At 72.8% G+C, this 23,810-nt stretch overlaps 6 protein-coding genes across 6 annotated transcripts; 3 read left to right on the forward strand and 3 right to left on the reverse strand.

The window, feature by feature from the left end:
* Positions 1 to 200: 200 nt before the first annotated feature.
* On the reverse strand, positions 201 to 677 carry AURANDRAFT_20079 (hypothetical protein; the record flags this gene model as incomplete). Its single annotated transcript, XM_009035237.1, has 1 exon — positions 201 to 677. One exon carries the CDS (start codon positions 675 to 677, stop codon positions 201 to 203), a length of 477 nt encoding a protein of 158 aa, XP_009033485.1.
* Positions 678 to 4,833: 4,156 nt separating this feature from the next.
* On the forward strand, positions 4,834 to 5,454 carry AURANDRAFT_19529 (hypothetical protein; the record flags this gene model as incomplete). Its single annotated transcript, XM_009034709.1, has 1 exon — positions 4,834 to 5,454. A coding segment is annotated over one exon (621 nt), but the record flags the coding sequence as incomplete, so codon positions are not given.
* Positions 5,455 to 5,973: 519 nt separating this feature from the next.
* On the forward strand, positions 5,974 to 7,053 carry AURANDRAFT_19997 (hypothetical protein; the record flags this gene model as incomplete). Its single annotated transcript, XM_009034710.1, has 1 exon — positions 5,974 to 7,053. A coding segment is annotated over one exon (1,080 nt), but the record flags the coding sequence as incomplete, so codon positions are not given.
* A 745-nt stretch (positions 7,054 to 7,798) lies between these two features.
* Positions 7,799 to 12,974, forward strand: AURANDRAFT_70653 (hypothetical protein; the record flags this gene model as incomplete). The annotated part of the gene is made up of 3 exons (XM_009034711.1): positions 7,799 to 9,157; positions 10,793 to 12,117; positions 12,217 to 12,974. The coding sequence occupies 3 exons, from the start codon at positions 7,799 to 7,801 to the stop codon at positions 12,959 to 12,961; spliced, it is 3,429 nt and encodes a 1,142-aa protein (XP_009032959.1).
* Positions 12,975 to 16,540: 3,566 nt separating this feature from the next.
* AURANDRAFT_70654 (hypothetical protein) lies at positions 16,541 to 19,628 on the reverse strand (the record flags this gene model as incomplete). Its single annotated transcript, XM_009035236.1, has 7 exons — positions 16,541 to 17,277; positions 17,691 to 17,746; positions 17,834 to 18,032; positions 18,078 to 18,492; positions 18,611 to 19,119; positions 19,179 to 19,212; positions 19,349 to 19,628. The coding sequence occupies 7 exons, from the start codon at positions 19,519 to 19,521 to the stop codon at positions 16,567 to 16,569; spliced, it is 2,097 nt and encodes a 698-aa protein (XP_009033484.1).
* A 552-nt stretch (positions 19,629 to 20,180) lies between these two features.
* AURANDRAFT_61048 (hypothetical protein) lies at positions 20,181 to 21,827 on the reverse strand (the record flags this gene model as incomplete). Its single annotated transcript, XM_009035235.1, has 2 exons — positions 20,181 to 21,147; positions 21,355 to 21,827. The coding sequence occupies 2 exons, from the start codon at positions 21,825 to 21,827 to the stop codon at positions 20,181 to 20,183; spliced, it is 1,440 nt and encodes a 479-aa protein (XP_009033483.1).
* Between the last annotated feature and the right edge of the window lie 1,983 nt (positions 21,828 to 23,810).

Consider the following 23,810-nt stretch of genomic DNA (forward strand, 5'->3'; position numbering starts at 1 on the left):
TTCGAGCGCTCGGCGCTCTAGCGCGCGGCCGCTGCGCCGAGCAGCAGCATGACTGGTCGCATCGTCGCGGCCGGCGCGCGCAGACGCAGACGCCGGGGGTGTCGTGGGTGTAATGGGTGTCTCGAGCCTGTCTCGCGCGCCGGCAGGCTGCCGCTGCCGAAGGCCTTGCCGATCACACACTGATCACACACGCACCCTCGTTACTGGAGGTCGAGCTCCCGGTGGCCGTAGCCGAAGCGGGCCTTGTGGTCGTCGTAGATGGCCTGGAGCGCCGCGACGTAGCGGCCGTGCCAGTGCGCGACGTCGTCCGCCGTCGGTTGCTCGATCTTCGGCAGCTTCACCGGGTGCGCGATGACCGTGTGGAGCGCGACGTCGTCGCGGGGCAGGAGCGGGCAGTACCAGCGCGGCCCCCAGAAGACGGGGATCACGAAGCCCGCGTGCTTGAGCGTGAAGAGGCACAGCCTCCGGTAGAGCGGGTGTTGGAGGGACGCGTAGATGTCCGACTCGCCGAACGTGAACGCGGGCTGGAGGTTGTAGCCGTGCTGCAGCGCGTACTTGATGAAGCCCGCGCGCTTGCGGATGAAGACGCGGTCCCGGTTCTGCGAGTAGAGCGCGACCTCCTCCATGCCGCCCGGTAGGATCCCGAAATCCAGATTCTTCCGGAAGAGCGAGAACATGCCCTGTTTCGTCGCGGGCGTGCAGCACCCGAAGCCCAGGAGCGCCTGGCGCAGGAGCGGGATGCGGAAGAGCACGGGCGCCATGACGCCGTCGCAGGACCGCTTCCGCGCGTCGTCGAGGTTCTCCGCGAGCTCGGCGCCGCAGTACCGCGCGTCGTCCTCCGCGCGGAAGCGCACGGCGCCGTTGAGGCTGAAGCCGAAGCCGATGGACGTGCCGTGCGGGTGCATGCACCACATGCTCCGGTGCGCTCTCATCTGCGCGAGCGCGCCCCGGTCGACGTGCATGTAGACGCCGCGCCGGAACCAGCCCGCGGCCTTGAGGTAGAACGCGCTCCACTTCGGGCTGTGGGACCCGAAAAAGCCGCTGGCCGCGACGGCCGCCAGCAGGGCCGTGCCCGCGACGCGGTAGGTCTCCGTGCAGGCGAGGCCGACGCCGACGACGGGCAGGCACGGGCCGACCATCATGCAGAGCAGGATGGCCAGGATGGACGCGGCGCCGCGGACCTGGCCCACGTCCGGCTCGAGCCGGTGCGTGATGAGGTCCGTCGCCTTGCGCGGCAGGCCGTCGCTCGTGTGCGTCTTCTCCATCCTTGGACGGCGGCCCCAGCTCGGCTGTGTTCCCAGTGTGGTACCTAACAAATCGGCGATCGTTGAGTTCAAGTTACCGCGACGTGTCCCTAGCGCCGGCGGCGCAGGCGCGGCTTGCGGCCGCCGACGAGCTCGCTCTTGAAGACCGTGCCGCAGTTCGTGCGGCGCAGGTCGACGCGGCGCTCGTGGTGGAGCGTGTCGAAGCCGTACGCGTCCGCGAGGACGTCGAGCGCGCGGCACTCGAGCTGCTGGAGGTACTTGACGGGCACGTAGCCCGGGCTGCGGATGACGTTGACGAGGACGGGCCGCGGCAGGTGCGGCAGCAGGCGCCGCCCGACCATCTCGTCGAGCGTGAGCTCGAGCTCGGGCCCGAGGTCCGCGGGCACCTGGGCGGGAAACGGGTGCGAACTTCCCAACCTCGAAGGCTCCGATCTCGGTCAGTTTCCACTCGTTTCGGCTGATTTTTGGACGAGCGATCATCCCTTGGAGCGCTCTCGAAGCGTGGATCCTGTCTCTGGAACGATCGCGCGCGGAACACTCACGTTGAAGCGACGTCGAATCACCCTTTCGCGGCCCCGGCGGGCGCGTGGAACGGCTGCTCGAGGAACATCTCGATGGACTGGACCGTGCGCCGGGGCGAAGCGTGGGCGCCGGCGAGCGTCGCGGCGAAGTCCTCCAGGCGCCGGCGCCGCGCGGGCGCCAGGCCCCGCGCCCTCGACGCCGCGGCGACGTCCTCCGCGAACGCGGACGACGGCCGCGCGCCGCGCGCGGCCTCCGTCGCGGCGCGCGCGGCGGCGTCGAAGGCCGTGTCCGCCGAATTTTGCGGGCGCGTCGCGGGCCGCGTGCGGCCGCTCCGCAGGAAGTCCAGGCCCATGTCGGGGAAATTCCACGTGAGGTGGTACAAGATCGACAGCGCCTCGTCGTCGACACCGTAGTCGCGCCGCGTCGCCACGGCCCCGATGGACTCCGTGGCGAAATAGTCCAAGTCCACGTCCAACACAAAAGGCTTCGACGCGTCGACCATGGCGACGACGCGCTCCGGCATGTCCGCGAGCTCCGAGAAGACGACGGACACGCGAAAGTGGCGCACCCTCGACAGCGTCGCGACGCCGCCGACCCGCGGCTCCCCGTCGCGCCAGAAGATGTGGCCGAAGCGGTCCCGCCCGAGGCGCCGCGCGTCGCCCGCCGTCGCGTCGACGCGGATCCGGTTCGCTCCGTCGACGCCGATCGCGAAGTCGAACGTCGCCGAGTCCTCGTAGACGCAGCAGCGGAACTGGTTGCTCCAGGGCGGCTCGACGAAGATGAGGTGCTCCGCGAGGCCCTCGAAGGCCGCCAGCACGAGGAAGTCGTTGATCTCCGCGTAGCGGTCCAGTTGCTCGCCGTCGAAGCCCACCGGCGGCGGCCGCGGCACGCCCATGTCCGCGTGCGAGTCGAGGTGCAGGATCGTCGCGCCGCCGTCGACGGGGAGCGTGCCCGCCCACTTCTCGCGCACGTAGTACGGCAGGACGTGGTGGTGCTCCTCGACGACGCCCACGCGCATGTCCTGCGGCGGTGTCTCCTCCGCCTTTCGCGGCGGCGGCGCCGCCTTCTTTTCCGTCGGCGGCGCGGGCGCCGCCTCCGGCGTCTTCGGCGGCGGCGGCGGCGGCGGCGTCGCCGGCCAGAGGACGAAGGCGGCGCCGGCGAGGGCGACGGCGCCGAGCGCGATGAGCGCCGGCGACGGGGAGGACTTTGCCTTGGCGCCGCCCTTCTTCGCGTGCGGCGGCCGCCGCTTCTTGTCTTCCTTGCGCACGCGCATCGGTGAGGACTGCGACTGCTCTCGAGGCTGCGATGCTCTATGCAGCCGCTACGCGACAAGTCGCTCTAGGCTGCTGGCACCATGCCTCGGCCGGCACGAATTCTTCAACACGAACTCAGGCCAACATTGCCGTAGTATTGCAGTTCCTTACTCGCAGTACTCCCCAAAGATGCAGGCGCCGCTGCAGCACGCCGTGGCGTTGGGGCATGGTGTCCCGGGTTGCAGACAGGACGACCTCGCGTTGGCCTCGGGCTCCTTCGCGCAGACGGAGGGCGGGTGGCGCTTGGCCCAGGGCGACGCGCAAAAGGCCGCGTAGTCCGTGTCGTCGGCATTTGCGATCTCGGCGTAGCTCGTGCTCACCTACGCGGTCGCAACGTCCTTCCGGGCGGCGCGAGGGACGCCGCGCGCGAACGCTCTCGAGACTCCGCAGGCCGTCGAGGTTTTTGAGCGCGCCGTTCCCGCTCACGTACAGCGAGCCGCCGATGTGGGTGAGGGACGCGAATCCGAGGTTCTCGAGCGCGGAATTCCCAGTGATGTAGAGGCGCCCCTCGACGCTCTGGAGATGGCTCAGTAAGACGTTCGTGAGATTGGTGTTCTGAATTAGCAGGTCTCCCTCGATGACCGCACACTGCGCCGCTGCCGCCTGCTCGTAATGCTGGCCGCCGGTGCAGACCTTGCCGGCCCTTGCGACGCCGAGCAAGAGCAGGGCCCGTCTGAGCAACATGGCAGCCCAAATTGGCAGCCCAAGCGCGTCGTTGAGGTAATCATTGAGGCCGACTCTGAACCCTTAGCGCGGTGGTAGAACGATGGTCCTGGCATAGCCATCGTGGCATGGGCGCGGCGACGTCCGTAGCCGCGCAGCGCGCCGATGCGACGGTCGTGGAGCTGGCGCCCGCCGCCGCGGTGTCCGCCGAGGCGCCGGCGCCGGGCGCCGCCGACGGCCCCACGGGCGCGCCCGCCGTCGACCGGCTCGCGCTCCTGGCCCAGCAGCTCGACGGGTCCGAGGAGTTCCTCGAGGCCGTGGCGTCCGAGGCCGCGCCCGTGCGCGCGGTGCTCCAGGAGCTCGGCAGCGGCCGCTTCGACGGCGGCGACGGCGACGAGTCGCCGACGGAGCGGCGGCGGCGCCGCGTGTCCGTGCTCCTCGAGTCCGAGGACCTCGACGGTTTAGAGAGAGAGCTGCGGTCCATGAAGATCAGCGACGCGCTCTACGCGAGCGTCATGGGCGGCGTGCGGACCGTCCTGTCCTTCGGGTTCCCCCGGAGCCGGCCCGCGGACGCGCCCCTGGAGCTGCAGCTCGTCAAGGGGAAGCTCGCGCGGCTCGAGGAGGACTACGCGAAGCTGCGGGAGGAGAACGCGCGGCTCCGGCTCGCGGCGGGCCAGACGAGCCGCGACCTGCGGGACCGCGCGTCGACGACGCGCGCGACGTTTTTGAAGGCCTGCGCCGCTTTACCCTACGGCTCGTCGGACCCGGCCGCGGTCAGAGACTGGCTCGACGCGCACGTGACGTCGCGCGCGGAGAACGACGTCGAGCGCCAACGCTTCGCGGCCGTCGCCGCGCAGCTCTTCGAATCCGGCGCGGACGGCCCGTCGCTGCTCGAGCGGTGCGCGGCGCGCGTGGGCAAGCCCCCCTGGTTCGAGGTGCGCGGCGACCACAACCGACAAAAACTCGACGTGAAGCTCGTCGCTTTAAAACGCTTCAACATCGTGCTCAACGACGCGTCGGGCTTCGGGTTCTACTGCCTGCTCTACCGGAGCTGCGGTCGGTTAGGACCTTTGCAGGACTTCGAGTGGGAGGCGCTTTTAGGCGACGGGTCCTTCGGCCAGGTGCACCGCTGCCGCAACAAGCACAGCGGCGACCCGCGCGCCGTCAAGGTCGTCCACGTCGCGTCCGGCGACCTGGAGCGCGCCGCGCTCGAGATGGAGTTCCAGCAGGTCGCGTCGGCGCTCGCGGCGACCAAGGTCGTGCGCCTCGAGACCTGGGGCCAGGTCGAGGAGGAGTACCTCTTCGCGGTCATGGAGTACGCGGCGGGCGGCGAGCTCCGCGGTCGCATCGGCGCAGAAGGCGTCGACGTGGCCCTCTTCTGGCGCTGGGCGTCGCAGCTCGCCGACGCCGTCGCGGAGCTCCACGCGCGGAAGCTCGTGCACCGCGACCTCAAGCCGGAGAACGTGCTGCTCACGGCGGCCGGCGACGTCCGCCTCGCGGATCTGGGGCTGGCGCGAGCTTTGCGGGACGAGGCGCCGGAGACGATGACCGTCGCGGGCACGCTCAACTACATGGCGCCCGAGTTATTGGCGGGCAAGCGCGCGTCGGCCAAGGCGGACACGTGGTCCCTCGCGGTCATCTTCTTCGAGATGCGGACCGGGTCGCTGCCGGTCCACGACGACGAGCGCGCCGGCGACGCCGTCGCCGAGTGGGAGGCGCGCGTCGGCCGGGACCTCGAGGACGACGCGCGCGCGTTCCTGCGCTTCGTCCTCGTGCGCGACGTCTCGAAGCGGCCCCAGAGCGCCGACGTCGCCGCGTACCTGCGGAGCCGGGGCTTCATCGAGGAGCCCGCGCCCGAAAAGGCCGCGACGACGGCCGCGGAGACGCCGCGGCGGGCGAGCCGCGACGACGACGCGACGACGGCCGAGGAGACGCGAACGCGAGCGAGCCGGGCGAGCCGGGCGAGCCGCGACGACGACGCGCCGCCGCGCGCCGTCGTCGTCGACCTCGGGTCCGCGACGGTCAAGGTCGGCCTCAGCGGCGGCGCGGCGGCGTCCTTCCGGGCCGTCGTCGGCCGGCCGAAGCACGAGGTCAAGGCGCTGGCGGAGCTCGCGCTGTCCGCGCTCAAGAGCCCGCGGTCCCACGGCGGCCCGCCGCCGGCGACGTACGTCTGCCCGCGCTGCGGCGTCGGGGGCCACTACGCGGTGGACTGCCCCACGAAGGTCTACGTCGGCGACGACGCCGTCGGCAAGCGCGGCGTGCTCGCCCTGCGGACGCCCCTGGCCCGGGGCCTCGTCGTCGACTGGGAGGGTTTGGAGCTGATCTTCGCGCACACGTTCTACTCCGAGGTCGGCGTCGAGCCCGGCGCGCAGCCCCTGCTGCTCGCGGAGTCGCCGCTGAACCCGAAGGCGAGCCGCGAGCGCGTCGCCGCGTTGGTCTTCGACGTCTTCGAGGTGCCGAGCCTCTACGTGAACGCCCAGGCCGTGCTCAGCCTCTACGCGTCCGGGCGGACGACGGGCTGCGTCTTGGACGTCGGCCACGACCAGGCGCACGCGGTGCCCGTCTTCCGCGGCTACGCCGTGCCCCACGCCATCGAGGCGGTCGACGCGGCGGGCCGGGACGTGACGGCGCACCTCGAAAGGCTCCTCGCGGCCGCGGGCGCGCGCCTGGACGGCGACGTCGTCTGCGATGTGAAAGAAAAACTGGCCTACGTCGCCCTCGACTACGACGCGGAGCTCGAGCTGGCCGAGGCGGACGTGGCGAGCGCCTACGAGCTCCCCGACGGCGACGTCGTCACCGTCGGCAGGGCGCGCTTCACGTGCGCGGAGATGCTCTTCGACCCGGCGCGCTTCGGCCTACGAGAAACGGGCCTACGACGGCGCGCTTCGGGCGGCGGCGTCCACGACGTCATCCACGCGGCGATCTGCCGGTGCGAGGACCGCGCGGTCGTCAAGGAGCTCTGCGCGAACGTCGTCGTCGCCGGGGGCACGACGCTGCTGCCCGGCTTCCCCGAGCGCCTCGCGACGGAGCTCCTGCGGCTGCGGAAGACGTCGACGCACCGCGTCAAGGTGAAGATCGTCGCGCCGCCGGACCGGCACCGGAGCGTCTGGACGGGCGGCTCGCTGCTCGCGTCCCTCGAGCACTTCCCGGACATGTGCACGACGCGCGACGAGTACGCCGAGCTCGGGCCCGCCGCCGTCCACCGGCACTGCGAGCGGCGCCACTCGACCCGCGCGGCGTCGGCCCGCGAGCTCGCGGAGCCGCCGGCCGCGGCGCCGCCGAACCTCTAGTTAATGAATGTACTGTTTCGTGTGCTTAAGCTACGCGAGGAGCGCCTGCGAGTAGTTGCTGAGCGCGGTCTTGCGCCACTCCTCGTAGGGCGTGTCGTCGACCGGCGGCGTAGCGGGACCGCGCCCGTAGTGGCCGCCGTCGTGGCCGCGGCTCCCGGCGACGCCGACGTCGAAGCACCGCTCGTAGGGCTGGTCGTGCTCCTCCCACCTCCCCACGCGCCGAGCCGCGTCGGTGTGTCTCCCGTGATGGTCGTAGTGCCCGAGGTGGTCGCGATGGCCGTGGCCGCCGTTGTGGTCGCGATGGCCGTGGCCGCCGTGGTGGCCGTGGCCGTCGCACGTGCAGCCGTGGCCGCCGCCGCAGCCGTGGCCGCCGTGGCCGTGGCCGCCGCAGCCGCCGCCGCAGCCGCCGTGGTCGTTCTGCTCGTAGCAGCCGTGGTCGCAGAACGTGGGATAGCGCGTCGGATCCGGGCACTCCACGACGTACTCGTAGACGACGCGCCTAGTGGGCGTCTTCGAGTTCTTGAAGCAGGAAGACGAGATCGACGGGCAGCACTTGTCGTAGTAGTGGCCGCCCGGGCCGCAGGCGTAGCGCCAGGGCTCGCAGTCCATGCCGCAGGCAGCGCGCAGTCCGTTGCGACGGGGCAAGCCCGGCCCAAATGATACGCGGCGCTGAATATCAAATCGAGCTCCGCCCGGGGGCTGGCCAAACGAGCGTCGGGCTGCCGTCGGTCGCGCCCCGCCCGCCATGCGGTCGCCCTGCGCGGCGAGCGACTTCGTCGAGCAGGGGGTCATCTTCGACATCGGCGCCTTCTGCGCGGCCCTCGCGGCCAAGGGCCCGGAGGACCTGGAGGCCGTCGCCGAGTGCACGCTCGTGGGGCTGGACACGGACGCGGAGCCGACGCACGAGCTGGGCCTCGTCCTCCCGGCGCTCGAGCGCCTGCGCCTGCGCCAGTCGACCGTGCGGTCCTTCCGGGACTTTGGCTGCGACCTCGGGCGGCTCCGGGTCATCCACGCGGCGCGGTGCGGCGTCGCGGATTTGGACGGCCTGGGGTCCATCTTCACGCTCGAGGAGCTCTACATCTCCTTCAACGACGTCGAGGACTGCACGGCCCTGGCGCTCCACGACGAGCTCCAGGTTTTGGACCTGGAGTCGAACCGCGTCGCGGCCGCGGCCGAGGTCGCGACGCTCGGCACGTGCGAGAAGCTGTCGTGCCTCACGCTCCTCGGGAACCCCGTCGTGGGCGCCCTCGAGGCGAGCGGCGGCTACGCGGGCGGCGTGCTGGCGCGCGTGCCCCACCTCGAGGTGCTCGACGACGCGCCCGTCGGGGTCGCGCGGCGCGACGCCGCCGCGCCCGTGGACGTCGTCGACCTCGCGGGCCCGGCCGACGAGGCGGCGCTCGACGACTTCATCCGCCAGGAGAGCGCCGTGGTCAGCGAGGCCATCAAGGTCTTCCGGCCGCGCACGGCCGACGCGGCCGCGGAGTCGCGCGCCGGTGCGCCCGCGCCGCCGCCGGGCGGCCGGCCGACGAGCGCGCACTCCTGCTGGGAGGAGATGTGCGACCTGCGGGGCGCCGCGGCGGGCGGCGCCGCGGCGTCGGCCGACGGCGCGGCCGGGTCCGACCTCACGCGCGGCGGCAACGGCCCGCTCTCGGGCAACATATTACGGGGCCTCCGGAAGTCGCGCGCGCCGCGGCCCGTCGACGAGGACGCGGGGCTCGAGGGCGTGCGCCGCCGGGCGGAACACGGGACCCGGGCGCGGCGGCGGGCGCCCGCGCCGGAGACGGCCGCGAGCCCCGTGACGGACCTCGTCCGCGAGCTGCTGCAGACGACCGCCGCGGGCGCGCCGGAGACGGCGTCGCCGGCGGCGACGCCGCCGCGCGCCGAGGCGCGCGCCATGGCCCACTCGCTGTCGTCGCCCGCGCTCGGGTCGCCGTCGCGCGGTGCCGCCGTCGCGCCCGCGCCGTCGCACGTGCCCATCACGTCCGTCCAGAAGCAGGCGCTGGCGCGCAAGGCGCCCCAGCGCAAGAAGAAGCTTCAAGGGGTCAGCATCAGCCACATGGACCTCGCGCGCCGCGCGGCCGGCAGGGCCGACCTCAACCGGAAGGTCCGCGGCGCGCTCCCGCCGACGCCGTAAACTGGTCAGTGCCTTAGGGGCGCCTGGGGCGCCTTGCACGTCGACGTCCACCGCGTCCACGGGCTCGCCGTCCAGTTCGCGAGGTCGCTCTCCGGCAGGTCGAGGGGCGCCGGCGCGCGCGGCCGGAAGTCCGCGCCGCGGACGTCGACGCCCGACACGACGGCGCCCTGGGGCGGCTCGACCCAGCGGAAGGGCGCGCCCGGCGCGGGTTTCGTGCCCGGTTTCGGCGACACGTAGGGCCCCATGCGCGTCCGGTCGAGGTCGAAGCAGGACCCGTCGGGCACGTGCGCGTTCGTGCCGTTCGTCGCGCGCTGCGGCTGCGCCGCGTAGCGCTCCAGCGTCTCCGCGAAGGCGGTCGCGTCGAGGAGCGGCGCGCTGTTCTCCGGGTAGGTCCAGGCGCCCTTGGCCATGGTCGGCCGCCGCCACCTGACGGGCAGCGCGCAGCTCAGGTGGTCGTAGGGCATCGTCCACGTGAGCATGAGCTTGACGCCGCGGCTGAAGAGCGCCGCGAAGTAGACGAAGGACGACAACGAGTCGACGACGACGTCGAAGTCGTCGGCGAGCGCGTTGAAGTCGTCGAGCTGGCCGTGCGTGACGTGCTGGAGCCGCCGCGCGGGGGTGTTTTTGGGCGGCGGCGGCGCCGCGGGGTTCACGCGGACCGAGACGCCCTGGGGCAGCGGCATCTTCTTGAGCTCGCCCGCGAGCTCGGCGCCGAACTGCTTCGGGTTCTCCGTGACGACGCAGGCGGAGACGCCGCCGTTGAACCTGGCCTTGGCGGGGGAGCCGTCGGGCAAACCCCGGAGCGCCGCGTCGATCTCCACGAGCAGGTTGTGGTAGACGTGCCACGACACGAAGCGCCACTTCGGGCAGTCGCCGCGGCGCACGTGGAGGCCCACGGTCAGCGTGCCCGCCGGGGCGCTCCGGCCGCAGAAGGCCCGGCCCGGCGGCGCCTCCGCGGGCCGCGGCCGCACCGCGAAGCGCCGCGCGCGGAGGACGTCGGCGACGTGCGGGTGCGAGTGCGCGCAGATGTTGCAGCCGAACTTGCCCTGGGGCTTCTTCTGGTTGCTCTGGAGCACGACGGTCTTGGGCTCCCGCGCGAGCTTGCTCCGCCACGTCGCGACCGTGCGCTCGTCGAGGAAGGGCAGCCCGGGCGTCTTCGCGTTGAACCCGTGGCAGGTCCCCTTGGCCTGCGTGAAGTCGGCGTTCAGGTTCTCCTTCTTGTGGTCGTTTCCGCAGAGCTCCGTGGCCGGCACGACGAAGCCCGCGCCGCAGTGGACGCCGCACTGCCGCTCCATGGTGCCTTTGGCCATGCCGAGCACCTCCGCGACGCTGTGGGGGTCCCGGTTCGCGTGGGACGCGTCCATGAGGAGCGACGCGTCGAGGGACGACGCGAGCAGCAGGCCGGCGACGACGGTGCAGAACGTGTTGCCCATGCCGCCGGACGCGTAGTCGTGGTCGACGAAGTGGCGCACGGCGGGCGCCATCGTCGCATCCGGGGCTGCCTGATTTTTGAACCGTCGTTGCACTACCCGTCGCGCGATGCGGCTGCCCCCGCTGCTCGTCGTCGCGCTGGCGGGCGCCGTCGAGAAGCTCGACTCGAACCAGGTCGAGCAGCGCAAGCTGCGCGTCTACGACTTTAGCTGCCCCGAGAGCGAGAAGCACGTCTGCGCCTGCCAGCTGCGCTGCGAGAACCCCAAGGGCAAGCAGTGCCAGAAGGGCATCGCCGTCTGCGCCAAGCACGCGGCCCAGGGCTGCGCCTACGTCGTGACGAACCCCTCCGGCGAGTGGGCGACCCTGAAGCGGCTCCCGACGGCCAAAGAGGAGGCCGAGTTCCGCTACCCCGGCAAGGACTTGGACGCGGCGGGCCTCGCGGCCGAGCGGCCCGCGCTGGAGCGGGAGGGCCGAGCGCAGCGGGCGAACTACTCGGCCGCCGGCGGCTTCGCGGGCGCCCTGCGGCGCGGCGGCGTCGACGCCCTGACCCTCGGCGGCGACCCGCTCTGCGGGTCCGCGGGCGCCGCGGCCGTCGCCGCGCTCGGCGCGGAGCGCCCGACGGTTGCCCTCGTCGCGCTGAGCTACCGCACGCCGGCGACGCTGCGGCGGTCCGTCGTCTCCTGGTGGGCGTCGGGCCTGCTGGGCCTCGTCGACGAGCGGATCCTGTTGTTGAACGACCCGGCGCCCGCGGAGGTCGCGGTCGGCGTCCGCTTCGGCTTCGACGTCAGGCTGCCGTCGGAGCTGGGCGCGCGGTCCGGGCCCGGCGCGGGCCAGCGGCCGCCGCTGCCGGGCCCGCGGCTCCGGGCCGTGAAGCCCGAGGTGCTGACCATCGGCGCGGCGTTCGCCGCGGCGCTCGTCGCGGCGTCGTCGACGCACGTGCTCTTCCTGGAGAAGGACTTCGGCGTCGCGCCATCCCACAACCCGGACTCGCTCGCCCGCGAGCTCGCGGCGTCCGTCGTCGCGCTCCGGCGCGGCGCGGCGATCGTGCGGCTCCGGTCCATCACGGACCAGGGCTGCGGCACGTTCCGCCGGTGCCAGAGGGACGCGAACATGCCCGACTGGAAGGCCCAGACGACCTTCGGCCGGCGGCGCAACTGGTGGTCCTTCTACTGCCCCGAGTTCTCGAAGCCCGGATCCGTCGCGGACTGCGAAACCGGCGGCGACGTGACACTCCGGTGCTTCACGTCCTGGGACTCGAACTGGTCGCTGAACGCCGTGCTCGTGGACCGCGAGTCGGCGCTGGAGAAGAAGTGGAAGTACGCGCGCAAGGGCGCCGCGGGCAAGTTCGGCCCGGGCCTCGCGCTCGCGCAGTACGCGGCGGCGACGTGGCAGAAGCAGGACGGCTTCGAGGTCGGCATGCTCAAGGACGACTGGGGCAAGCTCGACATGCCCATCTGCCTCTCCTTGCGCGGCATCTTCGAGCACGTCGAGGTCGACGGGTAGGACTAGGTTTCGTCAACTTTGGTGCAACATTACTTCAAGCGGGTGTTCTTGAGGCTCGAGTTCTTGCGTGTCTCCGTCCGATGCGCATGCTCTAGACGAAGCTGTCACGCGCGTGACGTCAAAACGATAACCGCACCACGCTACGCAATGAAGCTCGCGCTGCTCTCGATCACCGGCGCCGCCGCCCTGAGCGGCGTGACGACGACGACGGACTGGACCGCCGCGCGGACCGCGCTGCGGCAGCGCGACGTCGGCGCCGTCGTCGTCGAGGGCGCCGCGGCGCCCGCGGACGCCTGGCGCGGCGCCATGGAGGGCGACGCGTGCGCCGCCGTCGACGTGTCGTGCGAGGCCTGCGACTGCGCCGTCGCCGCCGTCCAAAGCGCCTTCGCGCCGCTCTGGGGCGCGGCGGACGCGGACGGCGCGGCCGCGGCACAGATCGTCGACCTCGCGCGGTGCTACGACCGGTGCCTGGCGGACAAGTCGGACGGCGGCCGCGTGCGCGTGCGCGCGACGGTCACGCGCGGCCGCGCGACGGCGCCGTGCCCGAAGCTGCACACAGACTTTGTCGCGCTCCGTGGCCTCGTCGCGCTCGAGGGCCCGGGCACCGTCGTCGCGCCCGAGGTCAACCTCGCGGTGAGCAACCTCATGCCGGCGTGGATGGTCGCGCGCATGGACCGCGCCGAGGGCGCGGCGACGGTGTCGCCGGCGCGCGGCGCGTTCCTCCTCGTCAAGGGCGAGAGCTGGGGCTTCGGCCACGCGGCCGCCGCGCACCGGAGCCCGGCGGCGACGGACGCGCGGCGCGTCCTCCTCGCCTTCGACCGGCTCTGCGACGTGGAGTAGGGCGACAAAAGGGACTTAGGGGGATGGGGGCCGCGGAAGGCGCGCGCGCCCGTCGCGGTGGTCCGCGCGCGGGGGCGGGCGCGCCTCGGGCCGGGTCGCCGGCGGTTTGTGGCGGCCGGGACGCGGGCGCGCCAACGCGCCTAGCGGAGGAACCAGGCCGCGAGGAGCGCGACCGCGACGGCCGCGGCGGCGGGCGCCGCGGGGAACGCCTTCGCGGCCTCGTCGCCGCGGTAGGTCACGTCCGGCGCGGGCGAGGCCGGCGCGGCTTCGGCCGCCGGCGGCGGCGTCGCCGGCGGCGCCTTCTTCGCCTTGGGCTTGGGCGCCTCGTAGGCCGCGCCCGCGGCGCGGCGGTCGGCCGCGGCGAGCTGCTTCGCGTCCACGGCCTCCTTGGCGGCCGCGGCCTTGGCCGCGCGGCGCTCGGCGGCGGCGTCGACCTTGCCCGACGCGGCCTTGGCGGCCTCGACCTTCTTGGCGAGGAGCTCGGCCTTGCGCGCGGCCGCGAGCTTCTCCTGGCGCGCGGCGAAGTCCGCGTCCGCGCGCTTCGCGTCGCCCGCGGCCTTGAGCTCCTCGGCGGCGGCGTGGACCTTGGCCGTGCCCAGGGCCCGCGCCTTGTCCGCGCGCGCCTCGAGCTCGCAGTCGCGGCGCGCCTCCGCGCTCAGCAGCTTGGCCTCGAACGCGCCTAGGGAGGGGAAGGCGGTCGGAGGGTTTCGACGGGCGACCGCGGGTCGATGGTGCGACGAGCGGTCGGAGCCAGGGTCGAGCGTTCGACGAGCCCTATCCCGCGCCGGCGCCGCGCCCTCGGCGTCGCCGCCCTTCCACTCGTCCTCGAGCGCGCGGCGCCGCGCGGCCGTCGCGACGGCCGCGGAGCCGAGCGACGCGGCCTTGACGACCTTGTCGAGCGTCTCCATCTCGCGGCGCTGCGACGCCGTGTCGTGCTTCGACGCGTACTTGAGGCGCCGCTCGAGGCCTGGGAACAGGCGCGCGCGTGAGCCCCCGAGGACGCGCGCGAGGGCGCGGCGCGACGCGCGGTGCTCGACGTCGTCGACGTCGCGGCAGACGCGCGCGCGCGCGACGCGCGACGTCGACGTCGCGGCCGCGCGGAGCACCGTGAGCGAGTCCTGCTGGGCCTTGAGCTGGGCCGCGCGGTCGAGTTTGTCCGCGAGCGCCGCGGCCTTGAGCGCCGCCGCGTGCTCCACGCGCGCGCGCGCCTCGGCCTCGCGGCGCCGGTCCTCGAGGGCCTTGAGCCGGCCCGCGACCTCGCGGTCGAGGAGCCGCTTCGACGCCTCGGCCTCCTTGCCCGCGAGCGCGATGGCGCGCGCGGCGACCTCCGCCTCGGTCTCGAGCGACCGGCGGACGCGCGCGGCCTCGAGCGCGTCGCCGCGGCTCCCCGCCTCGACCTTGGCCTGCTGGAGCTCGAGCTTGCGCGCCGTCGCGCTGTTGAGCCGCGCGTCGAGCGCGGCCTTCGTGGGCGACGTCGCGGGGCTGCCCTTGGGCACCGCGGCGGCGGCGGCCTTCTTGACCTTCTCCTGGACGAGCCTACGGTGATGCTTCGGTCGACGGCGCTCGAAGCGTCGCCGCGGGACGCCGGGACGAGCTCGAGGCGGCGGGCCTCGGCGGCCTCGAGCTTCGCGTCGAGCTCGGCCTTGCTGAGCTTCGTCGGGGAGACGACGCCGCGCGGCGCGGCGCTCGCGGCGGCCTTGGTCTTGACCTCCGCGAGGGCCTCGAGGCGCCGGGCCTCGGCGGCCTCGAGCTTCGCGTCGATGGACTGCTTCGTGCGCGGGCTGGGGACGTCGCCTACGGTTCGCGGGGGATTCGCGGGGGCCGCTTCGCGCGCGGCCTCCGGAGTCACCCCCGACGTGGGCTCCACGGAGGCTCCGGTGCCCCGTCGGTGGGCTCCCGCGCGCCGTCGCGCTCGGACGCGGGCCCGCGCCGCGGGACGCCGCCGACGCCGCGGCCTTGCTCTTGACCTCGGCGAGCGCCGCGAGGCGCCGCGCCTCCGCGGCCTGGAGCTTGACGTCGAGGTCCTGCTTCGTGCGCGGGCTCGCGACCTCGCCTGCGCCGGGGCCGCGCTCGCGCCGCGCCGCCGCCGCCGCCGACGCCGCGCGCGCGCCGCGGAGCGCGGCGCTCGCCGCCGCCTTGCTCTTGACCTCCGCGAGGGCCTCGAGGCGCCGGGCCTCGGCGGCCGCGAGCTTCGCGTCGACGTCGCGCTTCGTCCGCGGGCTCGCGACCTCGCCCTTGGCGCGCGCGAGCTCCTTGGCGCGGAACTGCTTCTGCTCGAGCTCGATGTCGCGGCGCACGGCCGCGGCCTCGAGGCGCTCGTTGAGCGCGGCCATGGACACGGGCTTCGCCGGCGACGCGAGCTTCATCGCGAGGCCCGGCGGGGCCGCGTTGAGCTTCCGGTCGTCGTTGACCGGCACGAGGACGCTCTTTTTCGGTGTGGCCATGCTATCTATCAACGTCTTTTTGGATGTCGGGGCAGCTTCGCGCCTCGTCGTTTGTTTTCAAGTTACATGTAACGTGCTGTTCGTTCCGCGCCACTTTGGACGTCACGTCCAGGACGTGCGCGGCACTCGCGTTGTGACGCCACTTTGGACGTGCGCGTCCCGTCGACCGGGCGCGACGACGAAGCTCACCGTCGCTGGTGCCTTGTGCGGTCTCGCGCGATGTCGCGTGCTCGGGTGTCGTTCGCGCGCGGTCGACCCAGTGCACGTTGCTATGAGCTGCGCGCGCACGCGCACCCGAGAAAAGGCCAAAACGAAAGGAAGACGACTGTGTAGCGAAAAAAAAAAATACACTATCTGGGAATCGAACCCAGGGCATTCGCTTGGAAGGCGAATATGTTGCCACTACACCAATAGTGTCGCGAACCCGCGACCTCATCTTGCTCGGACAACGACACGGAAATCGATCAGGGAGGCACCGCGCCGGGCGGGAGACTTGTTTGCCTCCGCCAGCTTGGCTCTTCCTGGAGGCCTGAAATCCGCGCTGCTTCGGAGCAGAGACGCGCGCAACGACGCCCGATTTCGCCCGCGCGCTGCGCAGAGCACCGTAACCACTCAACCGGCAAGCGCCGCTCGCCAAAATGCTCAAGCAATTCCTGTCGCCGACGCTTTCAAACGCTGCCGGCTGGCTCGCGGCGGGAGCGGTCGTGTTCGCGTGGCAGTACTACGAGAGCAACAAGAGCAAGGCCGTCGACGACCCGACGGCCTTCAACCAGGCCATCATCGACAGCAGCAAGAAGAAGAAGTAGGCGCGCCGCGGCGCGCGGCGTTCGACGCGAGACGACAGGACGCCGGCGGAGCGGCTGCTCCTCTCGAGTTGCGGTGCCGTGCATCGAAGATACCAAGCGCAACACTGAGTACGTGCGAGCGCGAGATATCTTCGAGTGGAAGCGTTCGATTCTATGAACGCGACGAGACGACGGCGCCGGACGAGGCGAGGCGACGAACCGCGAGGTATCCAGTGATCGCCGGCTCTCTCACACACAGGCGAGCCTGCGCACCGTTTTTGTGGCATCATCGCTGCCAGACGCGGAGACAACGCGGCCCGTCCGCTGACGACCTCGACCCCGGGGCCGCGAACTAGAGACTTTTACTAACCCAACACTAGCTCGCCATCTCCGCCATGTCCGAGTCCTCGTCCGCGTCCTCGGACGGCAGGCTCGCCAAGCGCGGGAGCCGGCCCGGCCGGCCGCGGAGCACCAGCCGCCGGGGCACGCGGAGCACGAGCGTCGCGATCGCCGTCGACAGCGCGACGAGGAAGCAGAGGCCCGTGCCCGCGGCCACGCCCAGGGCCGCCGCGTACCAGATCGTCGCGGCCGTCGTCAGGCCGCCGACGGACCGGCCGTCGCGCTGGACCGTGATCACGCCCGCGCCCAGAAACCCGACGCCCGTCGCGGCCGCCGCGGCGACGCGGCCCAGGTCGCCCTGGGGCACGACGAGGCCCGCGACCGTGAAGAGCGCGCTGCCCATGGACACGAGGGTCATCGTGCGCACGCCCACGGGCGACGACGCCTTGCGCGTCGCCCGCCGCTCGAACCCGAGCGCCGCGCCCGCGACGCCCGCGACGGCGAGGCGCACGAGGAGCTGCAGCTGGTCCGCGATGGACGGGCTGTACATGGCGCAGAGCGCGACGGCGCGAAGCCGCGGCGGCGGCCGTCGCGGCGGCGGCGCCCACCGTAACCGTCGGGTCGGCGAGCGGCGCGTCGCCGGGGCCGCGGCGCGCGGCAGCGGCGCGACGAACGACAGCGTCGCGTGCACGAGGCACGCCGCGACGATGCGCCGCAGCATGGAATTCCAGCCGCCGCGCTTGCGCTGCTACGGCGAGCTGCGCGGCCTCGCGGCGGCGAGATGAAACCAGGTTGTTGTGAATTTTGATTGGCTGGACGCCGTCCCGACAGCCTCCTGACGCGTCGCGCGTAGACGAAGTCGTAGACGTCGTCGAGCGAGACCTCGGAACAGAGAAATCTTTACCACAGGGTCAGTCGAAGAACGTTCGCGAGCGGGGCGATGCGAAAACGGCGTTGCTTCTTCGCGAGAGTGGGCGGGTCGAACGGGGGGGAGAGGGGCGCACAGAGCCGCCCCGGCTGGACCGGGGCACAGGTGGCATCACACAGGTGGCGCGAGAGGATGTGGAGGAGGGGGGCGGTCGCGTCCTCGGCGGCGCGGCGCGGTCACGTCCTCGGCGGCGCGGCGGCGCCGTCGTCGTCCTCGCTGGACGTCGTCGACACGGCGCGCGCGGCGCCGAAGATCTCGAGGAGCGCGTTCGCCGCGACGGCGGACTCGCCTGCGGACGGCGGCGCGGTGGGGCGGCGCGCGCGAAGGACATGGAGGAGAAGGTCCGCGGTGCCGAAACAGACGCCGCGCCACCCACGGTCCTCGGTCGCCGTCGCGCGCCGGCGGCGGCGCTTGACCTCGTCGCCGGACGCGAGGCTGGACAGGATGGACGTGATCTTGCCCGCGTCGAGCGCCTGGCGGCTCGGCCGGGGCCGCGCGTGCTCCGCGACGGACCGCGCGACCGCCGGCGAGATGCGCACGCGGACCGCGTCCGAGAGCGCGTCGTCGGACCAGACCTAGAGAACCCGGCGTGAAAAAAAGGCGAATTTCGCGGTACGTACCGAGGCCGACGAGGACGCGCGGGACCGCTTCGGCGGCGGCGGCGAGCCGTCGTCGTCGGACGCGTCGCGGAGCTTCCGCGCCTTGCGCCTATTTTCGAACCGTCGCTCCGCGAACTCACAACCTCCTCGACGCCGCGGGACGCGCCGCGTCCGCGCGGGGTACTCGCGGCCCCGCGCGCCGAAGGACCGCGGCGCGGCGCCGTCGTCGGAGCCCGACGACGCGGCCGCGGCGCCGTGGTCGCGGTCCACGGCGTCGACGGCGGCGGCGAGCGCCTCGCGGGCGACGGCCTCGGCGGCGTTCGCGCCGTGGACCGCGGCCTCGCAGGCGCCGCAGAGCCAGGCGTCGGCCGGGCCCCGGCGGCCGCCGCCGACGCGGCGCGGCGCGTCGAGCGCGCCGGAGCAGCGCGCGTGGCACCTGCGAAGGGCGGAGCGGTCCGCCGCGGGCTCGGCCGCATAAAAGACGCCGCGAAACCCGCCAGGTCCCGCAGGCCCCGCCGCAGCGGCGCACGTCGCCGTCGGGCGGCGCGCCGCACCAGCAGGCGAGGCCCGGCGCGGATCGGCGCGGCCGCGGCCGCTTCCGGCTCGCGAAGACGCCCGCGGCGACGTCGAAGGTCTCGCCGCGGCCGTTCGTCAGGGACACGCGGGGCCCGCGGCCGCCGTCGCCGAGGAGCGCGCGGCAGCGCTCGACGAGGTTGCCCGGGTCCGCCGGCGGCGAGGACCGCGGCGACGGCGACGGCGACCGGCCCGATTCCGCCGCGCGCTCCGCGACGTGCGCGTCGATCAGCTCGGCGACGCGGCGGCGGTCCGGCGCGCTCAGGCTGTCCAGATGCTCGACGTCGGCGAGGTCCGTGATCGTCTTCGACTTGCGCGACGCGCGCGTGAAGTTGACGAACATGCAGTCGATGTGGTACCACTTCGTCTTCAAGTTGTGGCCGTGGCGCAGCGACGGCGGCACCTTGCCCAGGCGCGGCGTGCCGGGCACGAGCTTGGCGCGGCACGTCGCCTCGGCACACTTGGCGCGGCCGTCCGTCGCGACGCCGGCCTGCCGGAACCGTTCTTTCGAACGTTCGTTCTCGGGGACGCGGGGGACGCGCGACGAACTTGTTCGCGCCGATGTGGCCCGCGAGGCGCCCACCTGCGCGGCGGGGGGTCGGCGGGCGGCGCGCGCGCGGGCGGGCGGGACCCGCGCTCGGGCGGCCGGGACCCGCGCGGCAACCCGGGCTGCCGTTCGAACGGATCGGGCGGGGTGCAACCCGGGGTGCCGTTCGGACCCGGGGGACGCGCCGATGTGGCCCCGGTAGTGCGGGGTCCCGCGCAGCGGCTGCTCCTTCTCCATGTGGTCCAGCTCCTTGCAGAGCCTCTGGCGCAGCTCCTCGTTGGCAGCCTCCTCGTCGCAAGGGTCCACGGGAGGGCACCGCGTCTCCAACGGCGGGAGCTCGGCCATGGCGGGAGCGCGGGGGGTCGCGCCCGGCGGCAGCCCGTCACGGAACCAGCGGTCGCGGCCCGGCGGCGAGGTCACGCGCCAGGGTCCATTTATGATGTAGGTCCATGCTCGCGCCCTCGTTCGAGTCGGGCAGCCCCCTTACTTTCCGATTGCAAAGTTTCCCGGGGAGTGCCATCCTATCAATCGTTAATATATTGTGGTGACCCGGCCAAGTTGACCTATACAAAGTCATAAAAACTCGATTCAGAGTGAAGGCGATGAACCCTTGCAGCACCATTGAATTATTTTTAAATCCGGAGTATGTGGTACTTTTTGTTCGGAACATTTGATTGACATTGAACTCACAAGATTGAAGCCTCGGTTTAAAAAACTCGATCGATGTTTGGACGACTCGATGGCTCCCCTCGAGTTCTCGAAGCGCGGCAGAAGCGCTCGCGTCCACCTCGTCGCATACGCCCGCATTGAAGTCGGGTCGGAGACTCGGATTCGCATGCGGCGCACTGCAGGCATCCACGAGGTGCCCGCGCGCGGCGCGCGCCTCGCGCCGTCCAAGTACCGCCGCGCCGAGGGCGCCGTCGTCGCGACGACCATCGTCTGCTTCTACGTCCACACCGCGCTCTTCTCCGCGTAAAACTCCTCTAGCAAAAAACGCGCGCGCGTCAGCCGCGGTCGTCGTCGTGGCGTTCGCGGGGCTCGTTCAGCCAGGCCCGCGGGTTCTTGATGTAGACGCCGCCGGCGCGCGAGAACCACTCGGGCTGCGGCGGCTCGTAGTCGCCGTCGAGCGCGCGCTCCGGGCTCGGCTCGCGCGCGATCTCCGTCTCGTACGCGTCGTGGTCCCAGTGCGGCAGGCGGCCGGCGAAGTCCGGCGCCCGCTCGCGGAACTCGCTCCGCACGCGGGCCCCGATGGGGTCGAGCGGGTTCCGCGGGTCGTGCGGCGCGCGCGCGGCGGGGCTTCGGCTCCGCGATCGGCTATCGTAGCTCCGGCTCCGCGACCGGCTCGAGCTCGAGCTCCGGCTCCGGCGGCGGGCGTCGCCGCGGCGGCGCCGCGGCGGCGACGGGCGCCGCGGCGCCTCGCGCGCGCGCGCGGCCTCGGACGCGCGCCAGAGCTGCGCGGCGACCTCCGCCTCGGAGAAGCCGCGCCTCACGTCGAAGCCGCCCGCGGGCGCCGGCGCCGGCTCCGCGTCGACGGTGGCGCGGTAGCCGTCCCGCTCCAGGAGCGCGACGATGGCCGCGTCGTCGTAGCCCCGCGCGACGAGCAGCTGCACCTTGTCCTCCATGGCCTCGCGCGCGGACGGGGCCTCGCGCGCGGCGGGCGCCGCGGCCGGCGGCGCCGCGGCGTCGTTCGGCGTGACGTCGAAGAAGGCGGCGGCGGTGATGGCGCCCTCGCGGCGGCCCGCCTTCTTCTTCTTCTTCTCCTTTTTGTCCTTCTTCCGTTGCTTCTTCTGCGCCTTCTTCGAGGCCCTGGCGTCCTCGTCGTCGGACGACGCGCCGCCGTCGGCTTGGGGCTTCAGCGCCGCGGCGTCGTCGTCGCCGTCGGACGCATTGCCGTCGGACGCGTCGGTCATGTGCGCGAGGCGTATCGAGCCGGACGAGGCCGGCTGCGGCGCCGCTCTAGTGGTGCTCAGGCTGGGCCATGCCACTGCCGCCGGTTCGAATTCGCGGGGGCGCCGGGCTCAGTCGCCACAGGCGCTTCGCCGCACGCCTCTCGACGCCTCCAACGCCTCCTCCAACGCGACGCCTCGAGGAGGCGGACGCACGTTGCGACGCCTCCCCACAGACCAAGAAGAAAACGCCGATAGACAAGGAACCACCGTAACCAGCGCCAGCTAGGACGCGGCCGCGGCCGCGGCGGCCTCGATGAAGTCGGCGACGTCGTCGTGGTGCTCCTGGCGCGCGGCGCGCGCCGCGGAGACGGCGCCCTTGAGCGCCGAGGGCACGACGCCCGCGCGCTCGGGCTGGCCCTTGGGGTTGACCTTGCAGCCCGGCGCGCGCGCGAGCGCTTTCACGGCGTCGAGCTTGCCTCGGTACGCGGCCAGCCACAGGGGCGTCAGGTTCGTGCCCGTCGTCCGCGCGTCGGCGTCGGCGCCCGCCGCGATGAGCACCTCGACGACCTTGGCGTGGCCCTGCTGGGCGGCGTAGTGGAGCGGCGTCATGCCCGTCGGGTCGCGCAGGTGGACGGTCTTGCCGCTTTTCACATAGGCCGCGACGCCGTCGACGTCGTTCTTGGCGACGGCCTCCCAGAGGTTGACGACCGCCGCGGCCGGCGGCGACACCGTGATGTCCGGGCGCGTCGCGGTGGCCAACATAATTCGCGGCACACCGGGCTGCCGGCAACGCTCAGAGTGCACCGTGCTCATCACCGTGCAGGGCACCAACAGCAGATCTCTTTGGCTTCGGCGCCGACACACACAACAAACAGCTCGGCCTGGGCTGTGGCTCCCGGGAGGGATGGCCTCCGAGGAGCAGCCCCCGCCCTACTACTTCTCCTTCGCGAACCTGAGCTGCGGCTTCCTCGACGGCCTCTGCCAGACGGAGGAGGATGAGGAGTACATCGTCGGCGAGCCCAAGATGGACGCGCTGCCCTCGCCGACGGAGGCGCCCGGGCCCCGGGAGCCCGCCGCGGAGCCCGCGGCCGAGCGGCCGCCCATGGCGCGCCAGCCGAGCCGCCGCGTGTCCATCAAAAAGGAGGCCGTGGACACCTTCAAGAGCCACCTCAAGAAAGGGCTCATGGTCACGAAGCACTGCCGCGACGGCAAGAGCCGCCCGCGGCTCCTCTTCTGCGACGACGCCTGCGCGAACATCGGCTGGAAGCAGCCCAACGGCAACAGCGCGAAGACGACGGACATGATGCCCCTCGCGGACGTCGAGGAGGTCCGGTCCGCCGTCGAGATCGACAAGGTCGGGAGCCAGGAGGACAAGAAGGGCCGGACCCTCGCGGGCACGGCGACGCTGCGCAAGTGCATCGAGGGCACGTCGGCGCGCCGCGCCTTCAGCCTCATCTTCAAGGACCGCACCGTCGACATCGAGGTCGCCACGGAGGACGACGCGCGGAACACGATCCGCTACTTCAAGGTCCTCGTCGCCGAGGCCAAGGCCTAGCCCCCCCCCCCGCATTTTTTGCGATTGTTAGAACGGGTAGCTGATCACCTCCCCGACCGTCGACGGCCCCGCCGACGCGGTGGCGTCGTCGCGGCGGCTTCGGAACGCGCGCGCCCACGCGGCGTCGAGCCGCGCGTCGCTCTCGGGGCCCGGCGCCGCGCGCCAGCGGCCCGCGGGCGTCCGCGCCGCGAGGCCCCGCGCCTCGAGGTCCGGCAGGCAGCCCAGCGCCGCGCTCGCCGTCGCGTTCGCCGTCGCGGGGTCGGGGTGCTCCGCCGCCGCCAGTCGAAACAACCGATCCCGGAGCGCGTCCTCGGCCACGTCGTCGTACTCGCCCCAGCTCAGGCCCCGCAGCGCCCCCAGGCAGAGCCCCGCGAGCGTCGCGGCCTCCGCCGCCGCGTCCTTCACGAGGGCGTCGCAGACGACCGCGCCCTTGGCCCGGACGCGGTCGCGCAACGCTCTCGTCGTCTCCAATTCGTACATGTTCCGCCGCGCCTTCGTCGTGAAGATCAGCCGCGACACCCAGACGACCCCAGAAACGGACGCGAGCACGTCGCCCCAGACCGTGCCCAGCCGCTGCGCCGCCAGGAGAAATAAGAACGTCGCGCCCGTCAACAGGTCGAAGCGCGCCGCGTCCAAAGGTCGCACCCGCAGCCGCCGCGTCGGGATGAGCGTCTTCAGCGTCCGCAGGGGCACGCCCGCGTAGAGCGCTAACCCCAACCGCCGCGGCGGCCGGCCGTTGCGCGTAGCTTTCTGCGCCTTGCCGTGCGTCGCGTACAAGACGACGACGTCGCCGTAGGAGATGGCGACCCGCGGCGGCGGCCGCGCGAGCGCCCGGAGCGCGTCCAACGGCCCCGTCGCGTTGGCCAGGGAAGAATCCACGCACGCCCCGACGCCGCGCTGCGCGACGCCGACGCAGCCCGCGGGCCGGGCCGCGCAGTAGGCCTCGTCGGCCGCGGGCGCCACGGGCCAACAGCCGCCCGCCGCGAAGTCCGACACGTCGCAGCCCTCCGCGTCCGGGTCCACGGACCGCGTCGACGCGCCCCAGCGGCTCAGCAGCCGCCGGCCGACGCGCGTCGACACCCGGGCGCCCCGGCGCAGGGGCCCCACCACCAAGCGCCGCCGCCACCGGGACCGATGCGACGTCGCGTTCCGCGGGTCGAAGCGCGCCTCGATGCGCCGCTCCGAGCGGC

The sequence above is a fragment of the Aureococcus anophagefferens genome, assembly GCF_000186865.1.
Source record: "Aureococcus anophagefferens unplaced genomic scaffold AURANscaffold_2, whole genome shotgun sequence".
Classification (NCBI taxonomy): domain Eukaryota; class Pelagophyceae; order Pelagomonadales; family Pelagomonadaceae; genus Aureococcus; species Aureococcus anophagefferens.